Source organism: Babylonia areolata, chromosome 24 (genome assembly GCF_041734735.1).
Source record: "Babylonia areolata isolate BAREFJ2019XMU chromosome 24, ASM4173473v1, whole genome shotgun sequence".
Taxonomy (NCBI): domain Eukaryota; kingdom Metazoa; phylum Mollusca; class Gastropoda; order Neogastropoda; family Buccinidae; genus Babylonia; species Babylonia areolata.
Window position 1 is genome coordinate 7,691,106 of NC_134899.1, and position 17,577 is coordinate 7,708,682.

A 17,577-nucleotide genomic window follows, 5' to 3' on the forward strand; every position below is an offset into this window, starting at 1 on the left:
TTGGCTCTTGACACCACAGTCAACAAGGGCAACAGAGCTGTGGGTTTTCTGAGGTGGAACTTCAGCGAATGCTTCACCACAGCTAAGTCAGCGACATACAAGACCATGGTCAGACTGGTCTTTGAGTATGCATCCATAGTCTGGGACCCAGCATGTCAGGAAGGGGTCATGGTACTTGAAAAAGCCCGCTGCATCTTCTGCAACTACAGCGATCAGACACCAAGCTGTGTGACCAGTATGCTCAACATGCTGCAGTAGAAGCCTCTCACAGAAAGAAGACAAAGCTGCCTCACCATGCTTTTCCATGGTCGACATTAAGTCCCTATTCTACAACAAAGGGGATAACTGGACAAGGGGAGCCCAAAGACTGTTCCAGGAATGTGCCACCCACCGAGCCCTCTGCAATAGCTTCTTTCTGAGAACCCTGTGCCAGTGGAACAACCTGCCACCCAGCCTCACGGATACTCCTTCGTTGGAGCTCTTCCAGGCTTGTCTGGGTCAGGACACTGGCTCAGCTAAGAACAACAAACCAGCAACACCATGTGTACTTAGTTTTAACCTTTTAAACCAAGTCTTAGCTATGGGTCTCCCACTTTTTACATCCAGATAGCTCAGCAGACTCCACCACTGGACTACACACGTTCATCAGATCCCAGTCCAAGCCAAAGAAGAAGAAGAAGATGGCGTTGACTTGTCGTTTTATTGACCGTTCAGCTGCAATTTTTGTGAAGAGTTAACTTTTCTGACCAAAATTGAACAACTATCAAGTTCATTTCTCTCAGAGCTGCCAGTTCACAATGTTAGACTGCTCCATGAGAAAGAAAAAAGGCAGAATGATAGTAATGATATGTGATATTACTAGTGGTGTTTTCTGTTCTGTTGGACCTGTGTAGAATTCATTTCAGCTATATTTGATTATGCTGTGTGTATAATTTATTTCAGTCATCCCCTGAGGTATGATTTCTTTCCGTTTGTGAAGCTCAGTTTAAATTTGTTGATGCCAGTTTGAATGCAAGTATGATTTTGTGTGCATGACTGATAGTTTTGCTGAGAGATAACGGGTATTTGAAAAAGACAAGACAGGTTTTATTCAGGCTTGTGCACTCTTTTTGTATATTCTGTTTCTGTATCTGGATTCCTTACATTCACAACATTGAAGAGATGATTACTGATCTCATTCTTCTCCATGCCTCTGAATTTTAGGAAAATAAGGATAATAATAACAATTGATCAATATGTAGCACTGTGTTACAAGCAGAAGCAGGCTAAGTGCTTTGCAAATCCACTGCTTGAAATAAATCGAATGAACACGAAAGATGAAGTAGAAACATGTAAAAGAATCAAAACAGCACAATCATTAATATTATGAAAGTACAGTTCACAAAACCTACAATCTAACATCGTTATCACTCCAACACACAGAAAAAAACAAAGGAAACACACACACACACACACACACACACACACACAAAAAAAAAAAGGACAACAAAAAACAAAGAGTAAATGACAAAGACAAGATAAATGACAATTGAATATTTATATACACATATAAAGGAAACATAGTTGAAATGTACATTCCCAACTGTATCCAGCAGCACAACTCCATGGTCTCCTGAGATGGAGGATGCAGATGGTGATTCCCCAGTTCATTAATTGTGAAGTTATCTTCTCTTCTGTCTGTTTTCAAGAAAATTTTTTTTTTTTTTTTTGCTCTTGGAAGCAGTGTGCAGAAGCTGAAGACAGTTCTTTTTCTTGTGTTTGTGGGCTGTAACTCTCATATTCATTTGCATAAGTGTACAGGTGGGACTGTCTTTACCCTGCTAAGTACTCACGTTTTGTTGAGTATGCATGCTGGGTATGTTTGAATTTTCATAATCCACTGAATGCTGACATGGACTGATGTATGATAGTCGGTTTTTGACTATGACCATTAGAACATCGGAAGAGGTAACTGCTGTTCTGACTATCTGGGCTAGAATTTGATTATAGTGGAGAGTGTCTTGCCCAAGTTACATCCCCACTCTCTCGGCCAAGAGGGTTTTAGGACAGTCGGCGTTGGGGATGGTTCCCAAAGGCCAACCTGCCCCCAAAGCTGCAGCACTAAGAGCTAGTGCAGTTTTGCCTCCTAGTTTGAGAGTCATAGTCCTTCACAAAAGACTAAGCTGTAAATGATTTCCCATTGCAGTGGAGAAACCATTGATAATGCAGCTCTCACTTTGCTGTTAGCCCAACTGTAAACTGTAAACTTATGTCAGTCTGTGATAGAAGCTGAGTGTTGTACTACAGGATCTTTAATGTGTATTTTATTTTTCTGCATGTGTATACACATGAGACAATAGGGTGAGATGTTAAGGTGCTTGCCAGTTTGTACATATGCTGACCTGGGTAAACTACACACCCTAAATCCACCAAGCACTGATACTGGAATGAAACCTAGGACCCTTAGATTGAAAGCTCATTATTTTAAACTTTCAGCTGTAGTGAATATGCACTTATAGGCCTACAGAGGCAGAGGTATATGCCACAAGCAAACATACAAACAAACCAACCAAGGCATCAGTACTGTCACCTTGTGAATGAATTTCAAGGTCTGGTGGCTTGGAATGTGAGATGCTACCCAGAAAACAATGAACAAATCTAGCTTTGTGGTAAATTTTCAGGGAAATATAGTTCCCAGTCACTGTCTGCCCTCTGATTCGTCAGTTGTGTTTTGTCTCATGTATTAATGATGTCCCAGATCTTTCAATGTATTTGATGTTCGGATGCACTGTATTTGATTAACTGCTCTTCATGATTTATCATCTGTCATTAAACTGAGTTTCTTTTTCTTTGATATAATGATACGGTATATAGCATATATCCTCGGCCAGAGACCTATGTCTAAGCATTTTACAAACATGGAGTCTTTTGCACAACAGGCTGCCTACCTGGGTAGAGCCACCTGAGAGTTGCCCTTTGGGCATTTATCATTCATTTTCCGTGTCATTCAGTCAGGTTTCAGTCATGCATGCACAAACACTCGCACAGACATGTAACTTTTTACGTGTGTGTCTGCTTTTTTATTATCCTGCCATGTAGGCTTACCTCAGCTGTATGTAAGTTGATTAGAAGTTCTACACAGCAGGCAGCAGTGGTTTGAACTGGTGATGTTGTCTACATTTGTCTAGGAGCAGCAGTTGCAGTTATTTTTTGTTGTTAAATATTTGTTTCTATTCCTCATTTGAATTTCATATTGAAGTTTTTTGGTTTTCATTTTCGTATGGATGTGAATTGCTAGAATTTGAAAAGCTTAACATTTTAGGAGACCCATTTATTTAGTGTGTGTGTGTGTGTGTGTCATTGGTTGTGCGTGCTTGTGGATTTACATGGGTATATATACATGTGAGTATCTCCACTCATAGACTGATTTGAATTTCCTGCCTTTATTCCGTAGGTTTCGAGTATTATTTCAAACAAATCACGTACAGTACTTTATAAATTGTGTCATTTACCATAATTGTATGTAAGTAATAACAATTAGCTGTAATTTGTATCAAGCGACTAATAATGCATTCTACTTGATCTTATTATGTCTTTTTGGTATTTCCTATTGCTGAATGAATTAAGTGTGCCTAGATTTTGCTTTTTAACATATCATAAGCAGCTGGTCAAACAACACATATTCAAGTAGCTGGCTAATTACTTTCTGAATCTTTGCTGTAATCTGGAAATAACTTGTCCTTAACAAAATGATGACTGAAATGGTTTCTCCAGTTATGTCAGTATGATATTGCTTTCCATTATATCATTACCACTGTAAATGAATGTAATGAATATTGCACACAAAGCTGCATATATCTAAAGAAATTTTGTTTTTAATACTTGCTTGTTCATTTCATGCTGTGAAAGTTCAGTCTAGCCAACAGTTGGATACTTAGATAGACAATTATACCAATCCAGAGAAGAGTTTTTCACATAATAAACAGTATTGGAGTTTAATTTTCAGCCATTTTGTTTAATGTTACCAAATGAATTTTGTTACGCTTTTATTACTATTGGTGCACATGTACATTATAACAAAGTAATCGATTTTTGTTCATGTCAGACAGATATTTTGATAAAGCGTGTTTTTAACACTTGACAGTGCATAATCTGAGAAGAATGCAGAAGCATACATGTTTATGTATGAGCGCAGTACACATGATGCATATGAAGTGGTGTGTGCACTATAACTCTGAAGTGTAAATGTGCAGTTGTACACATGCATGCACACACACACACATGCACGCACACACACACACACACACACATACATACATGAATGCAGTCACACACTTCCTTTGCCCATGCATGCTTTTTCACAAACGCATAATGTGAACACATTGGCTAGTTTGTAATATACATACATGCACACACACACATTCACACTCGTACACATCTGTAAACCTCATAATCATTTATGCTTCTTTTTTTTTTCTTTGTTTTGTTTTTCAGGACAACTTGTCTTTCCTAACAATAATCAACTGTAATTCCCATGGTGTGCGGCTTACGGACATCAGCAAGTACCTCTTGACTGCATTGTTTAAATGTGAGATTCATTTGTCTTGTTAACAACTTTGTTGGGTCAGAATCCTAATGAGAGAAAATTATTAGATATATAGGCTAGTATCTTTGTGAGATGATGCGATAGTATTCCATAAGAGATAATTAACTGAAATTATTTTATATGCTCGCTGGTTTGTTTATCAGTTTATTTGACACAATATACATTTCAGATGCCATTTTTGACTCACTTGTACATACATTGTGAATCTATGCAATAACTTGGTGTTCGGCTGTGTGAGTGTGTGTCTGTGCATGCATGCGTGTGTGCGCTCGCATGTGCGCGCATGTGATAGTGTGTGTGTGTGTCCATGTGTGTGTGTCCATCCATGGTAAACTTTAACAAATTCATTTTCTCTGGAAATATTTTGTCTTCCAATACCAAATTTGGATTGAACATAGTGAATAAAAAATCTTTACAGCCACACCAATGACAGGTTGTAAGTCTCCCGGATTAAGCATTTCTTTGAGGCTCCATATCCAGAAAATGTATTGGGCAGTTAGTTGTCTGAAGGTTTGTTTGGGTTTGATGATGACATGACATTATTTTCTTGTTCACAGTTTGTTTGGGTTTGATGATGACATGACATTGTTTTCTTGTTCACAGTTAACAGCCTGAAGATAACATTAAAAAAAAAAGAAAAAAAAAGAAAAGAATTGACGATACCTCTCAGTTTTAGTAGTGTACACTGGTCTGTGCAGATATGGAGAAAATGGCAATATATTGCGGTGTGCCTTAGGAGATGGCAACATCTCCTTTGCCGCCAACTTTAAAAAAATTCTTGAATAATCCAGATACATCAGTTCAATAAAGAACACATATAAAACATTTTTCTTCTTCTTTTTTTTTTTTTTTCACTCATGATTCCTTTATTTGATAAAGTTCACATTACAAGTGAGTCTTGAAGACCTTGCCTCTCCTTTATTTTTTTTTTCTTATTAAAATAGAACATCTTATCTGTGGCAGAGGAACGGTGTGATCAAGGTAGCAAATAGATGCATGCAGGTTTAAGTGATATATCAACTGAGTTTTTTTTGCATGTCTTTAAGCTTATTGTTTGGAGTTGTTATGGGAATGTTATTTTACAGGAAAAAAAGGGGTTTTCTTGTTTGCTTTCAGTAGTGTCTATGGAAAATGGAATCTTGCAGGAGAAGCAAAACTTTATTGTTTGTTAATTTTCTGTGAATCAGGTAAATAGTATCTTACAGAAGTAAACCTTTATTGTTTTTTTTGTCAGTTGATTATGAGATATTGTCTTGAAGAGGCACAGCTTTCTTTGTAGTTAACTGCTGTCATTTACATTGTTACTGTTCTGTACCCACCCATGTTGCCACGCCATCCCCATGTTAATTCCCCCAACCCCCACCAAAATCTAACAACATTACTGGAGTTGAAAAGCTTTTTAAATTAAATCAAAGAAATCAAGTCAGAAACCTGTATTGTGTGTGGTTGTTCATGACATTGTGCATCTAACAAGAAATAACTACCTCTGTTGACAGCACAAGCGAGGCTACTGGGCCATCACAGCCATGAACAGTTACAGTGGGACCTGCAGCTGACAGTGGACTGGAACCGACCAGACTTGGCACGCTCTGAAATTTTCAACAAGTACAAACTGGGCAAATTCAAGGTTCCTTCAGTCTATTTTTTAATTACATTTTTTTAAGAATTCCACATTATATCACCATATTTCTACAAAACAGATGACCAGACATGTATGAAAGTAGGTTTATTCATTTTTGCCTTGTCACTCTTGCTGTGATTGGAACACATGTACACACATACAGACGAACACTTCGTACACTCTCTTCTTTTCTTTGAAGTTGGATTTTCTCAGTTTGCACCACAAAATGAGTGGAGTTCAAAGACGACCAATTGTTAGAAGGTGTAGATTATGCGTGTCTTATTCATGGAAAAATCACATCTTATGGAAGATGAGCAAACTGCATAATACGTAGCATGTGACAAGTTTTAGTTTCTCAAGGAGTGTCACTGCGTTTGGACAGATCCATATATGCTACATCACATCAGCTAGGCAGATGCCCATCCAGCAGCTTAACCCAATGCGCTTTGTGCCTTGAGTGTATGCATATATATTTGTGTGTATCAAAGTGGATTTCTTCTACAGTATAGCCAGCAGCCAGTGGAGGGATGGAGGGCACTGTCTGTTGGCTGGGTACCAGTACACAGCTGGGTGACTGCTATTTCAGTCTCTGTTGTCATGCTGGGCCACAGGCACCCAACGAAAAACAAATTTGTCTGGAAATCCTGGAATTAGCTGCGATGCAGAGAATTTTTAACCACTTGATTTGATGGAAATTTTCTTTGACTCAGATTTAAAGCAACGATAACAACAGTAATACAATGGAATTGTGATAACTTTATTACCTACTTAAAAGTACAATGTGTGAGCAGTCATCATGCAAAATTTAAAGGATATATCTCTGTATCTGAGGAAGTAGTGGATGTTTTTTTGCACTTAGCTGGAAACCCCAAGTTTTTCCTTGGCATAGAGGAATGACAATTGTTGAAACGTTCAGCAGGCAAGGGGTTAATAAGTAAACTAAATAGTAAAAAAAATAAATGTACAGGTTGTTGAACAGGCCAACCCCTTGACTGTTGATTCTTTTTGAGGTCAGCTGCATTCTATGTGTCGAGGGAGAAAGCAGTGTCAGCGCTATGTACACTGAAACACGCTGTAGCTTCTTTTGTTTGTGGGGATTTATTTATGAGACAGCATCAACTGATGCATAATCAGTTCTACTTTCACAAGGAAATAAAGCAGTAAGACTCACTTTGTGATGTGTTGAATACTTATTGAAATTATATTATGTTTATATTAAAAAAAAAAAAAAAATCGCAAACAAACTCATATGCACTCAACATAGAAACAAACAAAAAACCTTCCTCGGTTTCTTCTGTATCACTGTCTACAACATTCATAATTTCCTTTAAGCACATCCAGCACTAACAAATGATGGAAAGGACAGCGTCACCATTTTGAAGAAGACTGGTTTTTATTCTCAGGAAAAAAAACATGATTTTGTGAGATCTGTATGACTCCGTGATTTTGAAAATGGAAGATAACTTTTTTTTCAACCTTTTCTGAACCTGTCAACATAAGTCAGTGGTTCTCCCCATTCTTGAATATGCACAAGCGTTTGATGAAATACCTCTGTTAACTCATTTAACCCTGCATCCGCCTGGGAGGCATGCACCGCTGATCACTGTTCTCAGCCTGAGCCCTCCTGACAGGTGGACAAAGAAACACATTTATTTAAACTGGTTTGTCAGCTCATTATTATGCATTAAACTGCTAGGTAAGGGAAGTAATTCCAACTTAACTTCCTTCCTCACTGGCACACAAAGTTTCGCTCCAAAAATCGAACGATTAGTGTGTTTTTTTATCCAATTTTCTGCATCGATATGGTAAAACGCAGGTTTACTGCGCAGTAAGTGCTCAGTGAAATTATGATGGACTCTTGCAGTGATTTCAACCCAGATAATGATGATTTGCCTTATAATTCATTCGATAATTCTTGGGAAAGTGAAGGAGATGAAATTAGCTACTGGTCAAGACAGAGTGGCGGACATTTCAATATAGAAGATAGTCCACAACCTTCAACATTCACAATTGCTGACATTTTACTATTTCTGTTTTTAAATTAAAGTTGCAAGTAAAGTATTGCATCCTTCATCTTGAGACTTAAGCAATTTGTGTCAAAATCATATTTCAGTCATTATGTGAAGTTTGGTAGCTACTGGTTGTGTGGTTGCTATAAATTTGTGCCTGAAGTGAAGCACCCCTTCCCATTGATGCAGCCAGGCCAAAACATGCCTGGCTTGGAGGATTACACAGGCAGAAGACCTTAAAGGGCTGAAAGGGTTAATACAATGGAGATAGGTGTCACAGAAGGCTCAGAGAACTCATTGATATAACAGACATGGAAATATAGGGGTTACTGAGTGAACTGAGTAAAGAAGTATGATGTTGACAGGTTATTGAACACGTTACTGAGTGAACTGAGTAAAGAACAGCATTGACAGGTTGTTGAACATGTTACTGAGTGAACTAAGTAAAGAACGGTTTTGACAGGTTGTTGAACATGTTACTGAGTGAACTGAGTAAAGAACATCATTGACAGGCTGTTGAACACGTTACTGAGTGAACTAAGTAAAGAACGGTTTTGACAGGTTGTTGAACATGTTACTGAGTGAACTAAGTAAAGAACGGTTTTGACAGGTTGTTGAACATGTTACTGAGTGAACTAAGTAAAGAACAGCATTGACAGGTTGTTGAACATGTTACTGAGTGAACTAAGTAAAGAACAGTTTTGACAGGTTGTTGAACATGTTACTGAGTGAACTAAGTAAAGAACGGTTTTGACAGGTTGTTGAACATGTTACTGAGTGAACTAAGTAAAGAACGGTTTTGACAGGTTGTTGAACATGTTACTGAGTGAACTAAGTGAAGAACAGCATTGACAGGTTGTTGAACATGTTACTGAGTGAACTAAGTAAAGAACATCATTGACAAGTTGTTGAACTTGTTACTGAGTGAACTAAGTAAAGAACATCATTGACAGGTTGTTGAACTTGTTACTGAGTGAACTAAGTAAAGAAGAATGATGTTGACAGGTGGCTGAACACCTTATACACATGGCGTTGATACGACCCAACAGGGAAGAATTCATTGAGTTGTTCCTGGAGCATGGCTGGTTGATTCATACCTACCTCAACCACAAGCGTCTGCACAACCTGTTTGAAAACCCAGCTGACAAGGACTTCTTTGTCACTGTCTGTCTGGAGGGAGTCATTGGCAAGACTGTGGTGAGTCCTCTGTGCATTTCAAGAATAAAATAAGTGTGATTGCTGAGTGGTTAGAATGTTGGACTTTCAATTTGGGAGCCCTTTGTTCAAATCGTATTATATCTCCCAACTTAACATATCTGCCGACCTGCTAATGTCTTAATCCCCATAGTCTCTCTCTCTCTGTGTGTGTGTGTGTGTGTGTGTGTGTGTGTGTGTGTGTGTGTCCAGGAGAATATGCAGGCATGTTAAAGATTCAGGTTTTTTTTGGTGTTTTTTTTTCTGCTGTGGGATAATCTACTCTGTTTCAGTGGCATTACTCACATGCCACTCATTCTGAGTCCCTCATTCACGGGCACACATGGGTTTGTCCTTTACAGTCCCAGCATCAGCAGTCCATAGGGAACTATCAGTGTTAGGTTTGCCAGTAGGCCACACACCAGAGGATACCCTGCACTGCTGCTGAGTCACTTTGATTGTGTTCTGTAGTGTCTGTTCTTATTTAACATATACAGGATGCCACCCTTCTAAGGCCCCTGCTGATGACTATTGTGGCTTATTCATGGAGTCATACTGAGTGAGCATCGCCCACAGAGTGGAGACCATTACTACATCCCTTCAACAATTCCATGTGAATCTGCTGACAAAGAAGACCTTGACAGGATTCATCCGAAGTCTAGAAGTGGAGGGGGATCAAAACTGAGGTCACCTTGAGAGCAGGACCTGAAAAGCCACAGAATTTTGGCCAGTTTAAAAAAAAAAAGTTGATGAATGAGGATGATGAAGATGACAATATGAATATTGTTGTGAAGGTCCATTTTAGGTTTTGGACTACGTGGCAAGGTTGAACTCTTCACTTTCTTTCTTATTCAGAGTTTAGGTTTGCTTCAGGACACCATTTGACCAGTTCACCACAGAATCAATGGGTCATTTTCAAAATTGATGGGCCAGGAAAAACAACTCCTTATTCCCATCCTGGCACCCATTGGGCCACCCCTCACTCCAAAATTTGTAATAGATTTGTGCATATATATGTATGGGTGTGTGTGTGTGTGTGTGTGTGTGTGTGTGCGTGTGTGTGTGTATGCAACAATATGTAGAGAATATATGCTAATGTTCGCTGTGATAAGATGAATACAGAAAAGCCACTTAATCATTTCTAAACTTGATTCTGCAGTGCAAAGGAAAAAAGTAGAAACAAATGCAAAGCAGTACAGCTACAGTGTGACAAAGACTTGCATTAATCAGATACCGTTGTTTCAAGAAAGCACTTTCTTCTGCTTTGTGGAAATCCAAATCTACAATCTGACCTCTCTCAAGTACCCCTGACCACAGACGGTGAGCGGCGCTGTTGAAGGGGCTGGTGGAAGCTGAAAGGATGTAGTTTGTTATCTCATCTGAATGATTAGCGTCCAGACCACCATTCAAGGTCTGGTGGAGGGGGAGAAAATACATGTACCACTGGATGTGGGAATCAGACCAGTGCAATCAGATTCTCTTTATGGGTCCAAATGCAAGCATGCATGTAACTTGAATTGAGAGGGTTCAGAGATGATTTAAGAAACAGATCAAAGGTATCTGTTACTTTCACAATGAATATAGTTTTCAAATTCTTAATCTTACAAGCATTGAAGAACAGACTACAAAGGTAATTCAGTTGAATTTCCAAAACAACAACAACAAAACTAACAGACAAACAATTATTTTGAATTTCCAAATCAACAACAACAAAACTAACAAACAACAACAACGAAAAAAGGACAACAAAAAAACACTCAAGGCCAATGTGATGTAAATACTGCAGGTATATTTTGATTAAACAGTACTTTAGCAGAAATCATTCACTCAGACTAAACAAGCATGATATGAATACCATTTTTGTGTTTTGTTGCACCTTTTTGTGACTAGAGAGAAATAAAGCTATGGAAATGTCCAGCACTTAATATAGCTTTTGAATAACAGTTAATTGATGAAAAATCTACTCAGTGATTAAAGAAAAGATAATGCCATTTCAAAATGTACAGTTGGAAGCAATCCAGGTTGAATTTGTTGTGCATGAGTACTTTATTGGAAAGCTTTGTTCTGGTGTGTGTGTGTGTGTGTGTGTGTGTGTGTGTGTGTAGAAGTTGTGTGAATACTTGATCATACATGCATCATGTATCCTTTAAAGAACCCCAACAACCTGCTTTGTCACAACTTTGTGGATGATGCCAACTGTGAGCTGAACCGACTGCTGTACAAGTGCACGGGGCTTAAGAAGCTGGTCAACCCTTATGAGCTGTCCATGAATTCTCTGGGCTCATACATCACTGACAAAGATGTCGCTGAGAGGAGGGTAAGATCTAGAGGGTTGTTAACTTACGCGTGTGAAGAAAGTGATATGTAATAACCCTGTTTCAGTTGTCTGTGTATTTGTGTGTGTGTGTGTGTGTGTGTGCGTGTGCGCATGCACACGCCCTAAAATTTAATTCCCAAGAAATACTTTGTCCATTGACATCATATTCGACAATCCAATTATAATGACCAGGAGCTGCAAAGAAGGGCATATGAAGCATGGTCATTTTACTGAACATAACATTTTGATTTCTTTTTCTTAAAACTTGCGCACTTTTGATGCATTCTGCTGGGAGCAATAAAATTCTGTTATATAATGGAATGTTATTCTGAATGCATTTTTGGAAATATTTAAAAAAAAAAAAAGGAATTCACTTTTTCAAAACATTAATAAAGAAAAAAAATCTTAAGGCATAGAAAGGCTTTTGTGTTTTACTCATTGTGAAGGACTGTCTTTATTTGATTTTGCCCAGGATGTCGTTTCCTCAGTAAAAGCAGGGCTTTGATGATGTTTAACTTATTCATTTGCACATTTATTTTGCGCATATGTTTTATAATAGGTTACTTTCTTCCAAATGAATAAGTTTAATGACAGTGGAATAGAGCATATACTTCCAGTATATTCATTATTGACCGTAACAAATTACAAGTTACATCATTATATATTGTTATGATGACACCAGCCAGTAATAGACAGCTATTTTTCTTTTAAATGTGACCAATATTTTGTACAGTGAACAGATTAAAAACAGCATTACCAAGACTGATTGATGAAGATCAAATACAATTTGTACCTGGTAGATATATTGGAGAGCAATATATGTCATGATACATAATGCGGAGATAAAAAAAATCAAACTTGCTAGGGTTACTAGTTTCCACTGATTTAAAAAAAGCTTTTGATTAAGATTTGGTTGATTGGGAATACATTTTTAAAGGTTAAAATGCTTTTGGCTTTTGAAAGGACTATGAAGGGCGCAGTAGCTGAGTGGTTAAAGCATTGGACTTTCAATCTGAGGGTCCTGGGTTTGAGTCTCGGTAAGGGCACCTGGTGGGTAAAGGGTGGAGATTTTTCCGATCGCCCAGGTTGACCTATGTACAGACCTGCTTGTACCTGAACCCTCTTTGTGTGTATATGCAAGCAGAAGATGAAATACACAAGTTAAAGATCCTGTAATCTATGTGAGCGAAAACGGGGTATGGCTGCTTACATGGCGGGGTAAATATGGTCATACAAGTAAAAGCCCACTCGTGTATATACGAGTGAATGTGGGAATTGCAGCTCACAAGTGAGGAAGAAGAAGAAAAGACTACAAAGATAGATCTCATCTTTTTATAAGAATACAAAATCATGCATTTTTGTGAATGGAAAGGTATCTTGACCAACCAATTTTTCATTGGAGAGGAGACAGCAAGGAGATCTAGTATCGCCTTATTTCTTTATTTTGTATGCAGAAATCCTAGTTTGCATGATAAGAGAAGAGAAAGACATGAATAGTATCCCAGTAGGAGATAAAGAGTTTAAATCAGTTTGCAGGTGGTAACTCTTTCACTTCTGAAGGTGATGAAAGTTCATAAAAAATTTTTAAACAGATTTAACACATTTGAAGAAATGTCAGGGTCAAAACTAAATCATTGTTGGTTCCAGAGCATTTTGCATATTTCTAATGCATGTGATGCTTCTTCTTTGCTGATCAGTCCTTCCAATTCATCAGATTCATCTTTGTTAAATTTCACTATTTTTTTTTGTAAAGATTGATATCTTTTATTTTAGATTTCTTAAATTTTTTATTATTATTATTTTTTTTTAGAGTCCCTGGAAATGAATTTTTTATTTCTTGTAGCGTTTCTTCTCTTCCCAACAATACTTGACTGTCCTCTATTACCAGTGTCAATGTCGTTTTGTTCTTTTCTCCAAAATATCTATTTATATTCTTCCTAGAGATGCAGATCTAACCCTAGATCTGAAAATGATTCTAGGATTTTTTTTTTTTTAGTTCCTAAATTCTGCTAGATGTGAATTTTTTTTTCTCATTCAAGAGTATCATATCATCGTTCAAGGGTGACTTCCTCTCTAAATTTAAGTTTTGTTCATGTTCTTTTGAATCCCCTGACCTATGTATGCTAACTGTGGTTGATTTTGCTGTGATTGTCTTTGGGAAATTGTCTGAAAAAAGAGTTGATCTAATGTAATGAACTCAATATTGTCAGTGAATATTTGGTTAAGGTTTTCTCTTGCATTTGGAGAAACTGCATATTTGCCCTTTATTTCTTCAATAGTAGTATTATTTATAAGTTTGATAATTTTTGAGTAATAAAGAGTCAAATTTCCACAAGCTTTTGATTTTTTTCAGCACTTAATGTGGGTTGAGTCATTATCAAAGTTTGGTCGCTCCTATATCCAAAAATAATATCTGCATTGCTAGCGTTAGTAATCAGTTTCAGGGAGTAAAAAGAAATTAGGTGACCCTGCTGAAATGGACACGTTCTCCTCTGGCTCTATCAGAGAACTTCTGGATTTAGTTCTCTGTATGTGTCTGCTCATTCTAATTTGAAAACCATTTTAGATGCTTCTTCTATTGCTTTGACATTATTAGTGTGTTTTTACTTATAATAATCAAGATTAGGATTTAGCACTAGGTTCCAGTCACTTGTGCTGAATACTTTAAGAACATCAAACTCTTCAAATTTCTTTTTATTTTCTTAAAAGAATTATGTCTTAAACTTATATAAAACTTGAAAAACTAAATAGCAGCTGTACTGGAAATGATAAAAGCATTCTCTTGCTGATGATTTTTACTGGGTATTATTAGTATTAAGCACTTGAAAGCAAAACACCATCATTGGTACACCATAAACAAAAAAAAAAAATTAAAAAAAAAGAAGCAAAGTGTGCCACTACATTTTGTCTCTTTGCAGGCGACAAACACCCTGGTGCTGTGGGCTGCACTGACATCTCGGTACAAGTTGGCCAAACTGTTGTGGAAGCACACAGAAGACCCCATGGCGATAGCCCTGATAGTCAGCATGATCCTGCACAGGCTGGGAACCTACTGGTGCAAGAAGGACCAGGACATGCGCAACCGGGTCAAACAAGCTGCTGCGTGAGTGCACACTTTTAGAGAAAGTTAATTTTTGTGTGTGTGAACATTTTTGTTTGTTTGATTTATATATGCTTGTGTTTGTGTGTGTACTTGTTTTGTGCTTGTGTGTAGAATGGGGGACTAAACTTTGACATAGGTATTTTCTCAGCTATGTCAAGTGGTGTAGAAGCCAAACTTGGAAGAATGGTAGGTGTGAAAAGATCTTTCCAGTCTTCTCATTTGTGATGACATGGTAAACAGGACAAGTGGTCAAAGGTCAAGGTCATCAAAATAGAAAAAATTGCAGGCATAAGAGCTTGCATCTAATGTCTGGTTTTTAAGAAACTTGGTAAAATGACTGGTGAATGGTCCCTGTTGGTGATCAAGGTCAAGGTCACAGAATGACTTATTAACCCCTAGGCTGCCTGCATATATATATATATATATATATATATATATATATATATATATATATATTTGTGTGTGTGTGTGTGTGTGTGTGTATGTATTGTACTGAATGGTGATCAGCAAGTGTTTTAGTGTGCATGGTCCATCAAAACAGAAAGTAGTGAGATGTCATCACCCTTTTCTCACATAGGCTTTTCTATTCACACTGTCCTCTTCTCATCACTTGACAACGGGCCTTTGGTTCGAAACGTCGTATCCCACTAAACAAAGAGGATTCATCTGCCACCAAAAAGGTTTTGATAAACTTTAGTTTTTTGTCTTTGAAGAATCCTGCAGTCATTTTTGCCTTCTTCCCTGACAACGTAAATGTTTTTGATAAAAACAAGGGGGACTTCCCACATTGTGAGAAAGCGTGGAGGCGCCCCCCAAGATTTCTTTCAATTGAGAGAAAATGTGGGAGAGGAACAACTGCACTTTCTGGCAACTGCACGATTTCTCTCAAAGTGAGAGAAATCATGGGATTGCAAGAAGTTGTGGGCTAGCAAGGGGGGTGGTCAGTCAAGCTTGCCACCAGCATGGGGAGGGAGAGGGGAGGGCGGTATCTGTTGGCAGGGTGCCAACACACAGCTGGCTGGCGAGTTCCTTATTCATCAAACTCTGGTGTAATTCTAGGCCACAGGCACCCAATTACAATAATTTTGACTGGAAATCTTGGAATTAATTGTGATGCAAAGAACTTTTAACCGCTTGATTGACTGTAAAACAACAATAACAGCAGTTATTTGATAGTTATAACACTTTTACTGTATCATCTACTTAGAGTGCAATGTATGAGCAATCATTATGCACATTTTTTTTTTTCACTTAGGTGGAAACCCCAAGTTTTTGCTCAGCATACAGGAATGACAGAATTGTTAAAATGTTTGGCAGGCAAGGGGTTAACAGAGATGTAGATACAAGGGAAGTAAACCCATCTTTCATAAAACATGATAGTGATTGTTCATGGTAAGAGAAAAAGCACTTATGGAGTTACAAGATAGGAGGTCCCACATCACATGGTGTCATGGAAAAATGTCGAAGTGTGATAAAGCTTTGGTTTTTCATCCAGTTTTCATAAAACTTGGTATCATGATTGGTTGTGGCCAGAACATAAGGTTTAGGTGAGAAATTAAAGATCAAGATCACAATAGTGTGTGATTTAAAAAAATGTCTGTTGCAGGATGATTGCTTTTCATTGTCCGTTCCTGTGTTAGATTAACTCACTTGCGCTGCTCTGTATACATATATGCAGAGCATGATCTTAGCGTTGAAGCTGCTCCGCTTACATTTAAGCCTAAGAATCTTGCGATTTTTACTGAGACCATAACACTTTAAGGGAAGTAATATATATTTGCAAATGACAGTTTAATGTTTCTAAATGGATTTCGCTCCCATGACTGTGTCTTACACTGACCATTTGTGTGTGAGAGTCTGTTTAAAAGAGGTACTCACTGAAGTCTAAAATAGATTTGATGTGTTTAGTAAGGTGGTTTCTAGTCAATCGACTCAACGTTTTAGACTGCAAAAAAATTATGAATTAGTGTTGGGACAAGGTTCTGACTAAGACGATAAAGTAGAAGAAACTTTTGCAGTGTTGTTTTTTAATCTTTCAAATGGGTATTGAGGAACCCAATGTGTAATTAGTGATAGAATAGTGACCAGAATAGTATGCTGACCGACATCACAAAATCTATTTTTCTCAGGACTGTTCGGATACTGTTCGGATATAACTGTGGAATAGTTATATCTCCATCCACATAGAAGAGTCAAGAATATTTATAAACCCTATGTATTTAACTTTCTTTTGATCACTAATTGTCTTAGTATCTGGGTTGATTTTTTTGTGATTTTTCAAAAATCATGAAAAATTATCGATTTCTGGGTGTGTGATCCTGTCAGCAACTCGACTGAGTTAAGTGACTGTCATGAGTGTTGAAAGCCGTGCTTCTTTTGTAAAGTGCTTGGAACACCAGCAGACAGTGGTCCCTGACTCTTTCAGAGAGTTTGGCAAGCTGGCGGTGACCATGCTTCGCCTGAGCTTTGAGGAGTCAAGCATGTTCACCTTCACAGCTCTGAGCAAGCAGCTTGAGGACTTCAACAACCGCAATGTGGTGGAACTGGCCAAGTTGGGGGAGAACAAGTACTTCATTGCCCACTCCTGCTGCCAGAAGTGGCTCACGGAGCGCTGGTACGGCAACATCCGTGTCCGCGAACTTGACTGGGGTGGTCAGTTCAAACTGCCTGAATGGCTCAAGGTGGGGTTATTTGCATGTTTATTATATTGGTGCATGCATTTTGTCATGCTGCTAATGCAGATGGTTC

General features: G+C 38.0%; 1 protein-coding gene across 1 annotated transcript in view; it reads left to right on the forward strand.

The window, feature by feature from the left end:
* LOC143299022 (transient receptor potential cation channel subfamily M member-like 2) overlaps positions 1-17,577 on the forward strand; it is a 90,253-nt gene that overhangs the window by 18,472 nt on the left and 54,204 nt on the right. The window contains exons 9-14 of the mRNA XM_076612099.1: positions 4,474-4,567; positions 6,082-6,212; positions 9,221-9,412; positions 11,562-11,726; positions 14,645-14,829; positions 17,255-17,510. Coding sequence (XP_076468214.1) covers positions 4,474-4,567; positions 6,082-6,212; positions 9,221-9,412; positions 11,562-11,726; positions 14,645-14,829; positions 17,255-17,510 — 1,023 coding nt within the window. The remainder of the gene's footprint in view (positions 1-4,473; positions 4,568-6,081; positions 6,213-9,220; positions 9,413-11,561; positions 11,727-14,644; positions 14,830-17,254; positions 17,511-17,577) is intronic.